Source organism: Microtus ochrogaster, unplaced genomic scaffold (genome assembly GCF_000317375.1).
Source record: "Microtus ochrogaster isolate Prairie Vole_2 unplaced genomic scaffold, MicOch1.0 UNK132, whole genome shotgun sequence".
In the NCBI taxonomy this organism is placed as follows: Eukaryota; Metazoa; Chordata; class Mammalia; order Rodentia; family Cricetidae; genus Microtus; species Microtus ochrogaster.
In genome coordinates, this window is record NW_004949230.1 from 584,247 (window position 1) to 587,936 (window position 3,690).

A 3,690-nucleotide genomic window follows, 5' to 3' on the forward strand; every position below is an offset into this window, starting at 1 on the left:
CACACACACACATGCACACATGAATCTGTCCGGGGCGGGGAGAGAGGAAGAGAGAGTGGGCAAAGGAGTCAGTTCTCCTCCTCTCTGTTCTCTGCTCCCTTCTCTCAGGTGTCTTCTGGATCCCAGAGAACAGGACGGAGACATCACCTCATCCCGACTCGGCCTGCCCATGCGATTGTGCTGAGAATCCTGAAAGCCCAACTCACCCAGCTCCTGGGGTATTCCTGCGGTATTCCTTTGACTCTGCCCATGAGAATAGTCATGACCAGCTTTGGGGCTCCTAGGGTCCTTCAGTTTTCCTTTGACAAAATCCCACAGGAACGGGACAGGGCGTTTTCATTCTCTCCTGCTCCCCCTCTGCCCCGTCCCTGGCACGCTGAGCTTTCCCCTTCGAACACCAATAAAAGAGGCAGAGCCGCCAACCCTTAAATGCTGATCTTGGATGGTTCTGCCGCAGTCTTGAGGGGCTGATAGACTACAGAGGAGTAAAGGGACTGATGCCTACGGAATGGGTCCCGGGGGCAAGCTTAACCAGGGCGCGTGCACATAGGCATGGTGTAGCATGAACGTGGAAGTTAGAGGACAACTGGAAGTTGGATCTTTCCTTCCACGGTGTTTGGCTCTAGGGGTCAAACTCAGGTCAACAGCCTTGGTGGCAAGCCCCTTCACCAGCCAGGCCATCTCACCACCCCACTTTATTTTCTGAGACAAGGTCTTTCATTGAATACAAAGCTTGTTATTTTGGCTGGGCTGGCTGGCTACAGTTCTTGAGCGCCTCATGTCTCCTCCCTCCGGCTCTCAGGTTGCAGGCATGCCGCCGCGCCCTGCATTTATGTAGGTGTTGGGTCCTTGTGTTTGTGCAGCAAGCAGTTAACCTACTGAGCTATTGCCACAGCCCCTTCTTTTGTTTCTTGTACCCAAAACGATTTTGTCAAATTCACAAGAACACACCACTTATGCTGTGGGCTACATGCCACGATTGACCGTCTCCCTCCTAGTTTTTATCTTTTGTTGTTTGAGTGCAATGGAGCCCAGGGCCCACCTCCAACAGCAATAACCCCATCCTGTTGATGTGATTAGCTGTGGGCTGGGAGGTGACATCCAGACCCAGGCTACAGTGTCCCCATCAGCATTACATCCAATGACTTCATGCAGTGACAGCTACTCCTACATCATTACATCGCCAGAGCTTCCAAAATGGTGATGGTTCTGATTTTGTATTCCAGCACTAACTGAATCAAATCTTCCTGAAAATCATTAATGACAATACATTTTCCTCATTAGTTATCTTGACGTGATTGCACAGGTGGGCCCGGGTTTAATTACTTCTTGTTCATAATCATCAATCGCCAGTTTTCTGAGAAAGTGCTGGCGTCCTAGATCCAGTAACAACCAGTGATGGCATGTTCCCCGGTCACTGTGAATTCTCTCTTCTTCTGCGTCCCATGACTTTAAGATGTTAAAAGGACATTGAAGGGAGAGAATGAGTTCCCTTTGTCCCCTCTGAGTCTCTCACTGTGTTCCTTGTAGGTCTGTATTTCTGTGAGTTGCACACATGACCCCCTTCTGGGTTCACAATTTATCAGAATAGCTTGAGGAGGGAAGAAAGGATGCACCCAAGGTCACTGTTTATTATAAAGCATAGAAATGAATAGCCAAATATAATATGTAGTGTAGAAGTCCAGGGAGTTGATAGACCCAGAAGCATCTGTCCCCACGGAGGCATGACATTACCCTTCTTGATACAATGGGATGTTTATTGATGGGGCAACTTCTAGAACCTTTTTATCCAGAGACGTTGATGGGGTCTCAACACTTAGGGGTGCCTGGTCCCATCATTGGTCATAGGATTGAACTCTAGCGCTACCCCTTCCCTGCAGAGGGGACCATGTCTCATATTCTGGCCCTCTAATCACTTGCCTGGGGTTCCTGCCTGGGCAAGCCCCTCCCTTGAAACTCTCTCAGGGCCCAACTTGAGTCACCTCATAGCTTACATCCAGAGATGACAAAGGAGTCCTACAGCAGTAAACTCCCTATGTGCTGCGGTTCTATGATGAGAAGTGGTACAGGGACCGGCAGCATGTCAGAGGCACGGAGAGAAGGGACAACCTTGGGTGAGGATGCATGGGGCTAAGCCCTTATGCACCAATATAGTTGAAATGTTGGGGTGAGGGCACTGGGCAGCCAAGAAGGTAAGGGCAGCTCTCAAGGCTAAGGCAGGAGGTATCAACCACCCTTGGTGTGAAGCTTTGTATAAAACTACTCTCTGAGATAAACTACCGCCATCTTCAGGAGTCGACCTGAGCGGCTAGTCCTAGAACATCACAGCTGGGCCTGCTGACTGTTTTTCTTCCCCCTTGGAAGAGGGGTGTGGGAAGGTTAAGGACTCTTACTTCAGCAACCAGTTCCAACCAGCTGTATGCTGCTCTGCCCTATTTACACGCGGTCTCTGGGAGGGGTTAGAGGATGTAAGGGGAAAGATGGGGGACAGGGTGCCCTCTAGGCAGCCCTGGGGAAGCCACCATTCACAGTAGGTGACGACATTCCAGTGCAGCAGAGTTAGAGTCACCTCAGCCCTGCCCATGACCCCTCACCCACATGCTGCAGGTTAGCCCAAAGAACTCTTTGGTTCCTCAGACCTTGGTTTGTCCCGGGACCTTAGGAGGAGGGGTACATGTTGTTTACATTTCCCCAAGAGAAGTTGTTTTAACAGCAGGGGTGGAGGGAGAGGGTTGGCCGGCGGCTGGGCTGGACACCTCTGCTTCCACACAGGCAGGGAAGGCCTGTGGATGGAGGGAAGAGCTCAGCACAGAGGCAGTGAGAGACTGAGAGCTAACTGGGACTGCCGGAAATGAAGGGCAAGGGAGGGGCTCAACCTTGGTGACACAGGGTGAGTCTGGAGCTGAAGAGAGGCGGGAGAGAAGGAAACAGGAAAAAAACATATAGAATGGGAACACAGCACGCTGCTTGGGGGCAAGCATCTCTGAAGGTCACTTGCACAGAGGGGTGTCCACAATGTGAGACCCTGGGGTGGGAGGGGGGAGCAGATCCAAAGTCTTGATTTCAAGCAGAGTCGTCTGGGAGTGCAGGAGAGAGGTGGGGACCAGCCAGGGAGGACTGGACCTGCTCCCTTCTGTAACATGGCTTGAGTCTTTAAATCAGTCAGTCGACTCTAGAGGCTTCATCTGTCTGGCATTTTCATCCCGGAGATGGACTCCAACTCAGATACCCACAGTGGGGTAGATATGAGCTCCACAGCTTCCTGGGGTCTGTACTACCTGGGGAGAAAAAGACTGGTGGGGTGGGGCTTAAAGAAGGATGTGGTGGCGCACGCCTTTAATCCCAGCACAGGCAGGTGAATCTCTGTGAGTTCGAGGCCAGCCTTGTCTGCAGAGTGAGTTCCAGATCATTCAGGGCCACACAGTGAGAACCTGTCTCCAGAAAAAATCTGGAAAAGCTATCTGAGAAACACAACAACAAAACTCTCTCTCACCAGAAGACACAACACAATGTCTCCGCTTCCAACTGGGAAGTACATAGGGAGTCTGGGGACAGTGTTCAGCATCTCACAATGCACAGCACAGCCTTCTCACCTTGTTCCCGGAAGTCAACAGTGCCAAGGAGGCACAGAAGGAAGAATGGAGTGTGCCTGCCTGTGGGAGGGTAGCCTGGAAGGCTGTGCCTGGTGTA

General features: G+C 51.5%; 1 protein-coding gene across 1 annotated transcript in view; it reads right to left on the reverse strand.

Moving 5' to 3' along the window:
- Nucleotides 1–2,337: 2,337 nt before the first annotated feature.
- Nucleotides 2,338–3,690, reverse strand: part of Oas2 (2'-5'-oligoadenylate synthetase 2) — a 33,014-nt gene continuing 31,661 nt past the window's right edge. Inside the window, exon 11 of the mRNA XM_026778393.1 lies at nt 2,338–3,278. Within this exon, the coding sequence (XP_026634194.1) occupies nt 3,222–3,278 (57 nt within the window). The 3' untranslated portion in view covers nt 2,338–3,221. The remainder of the gene's footprint in view (nt 3,279–3,690) is intronic.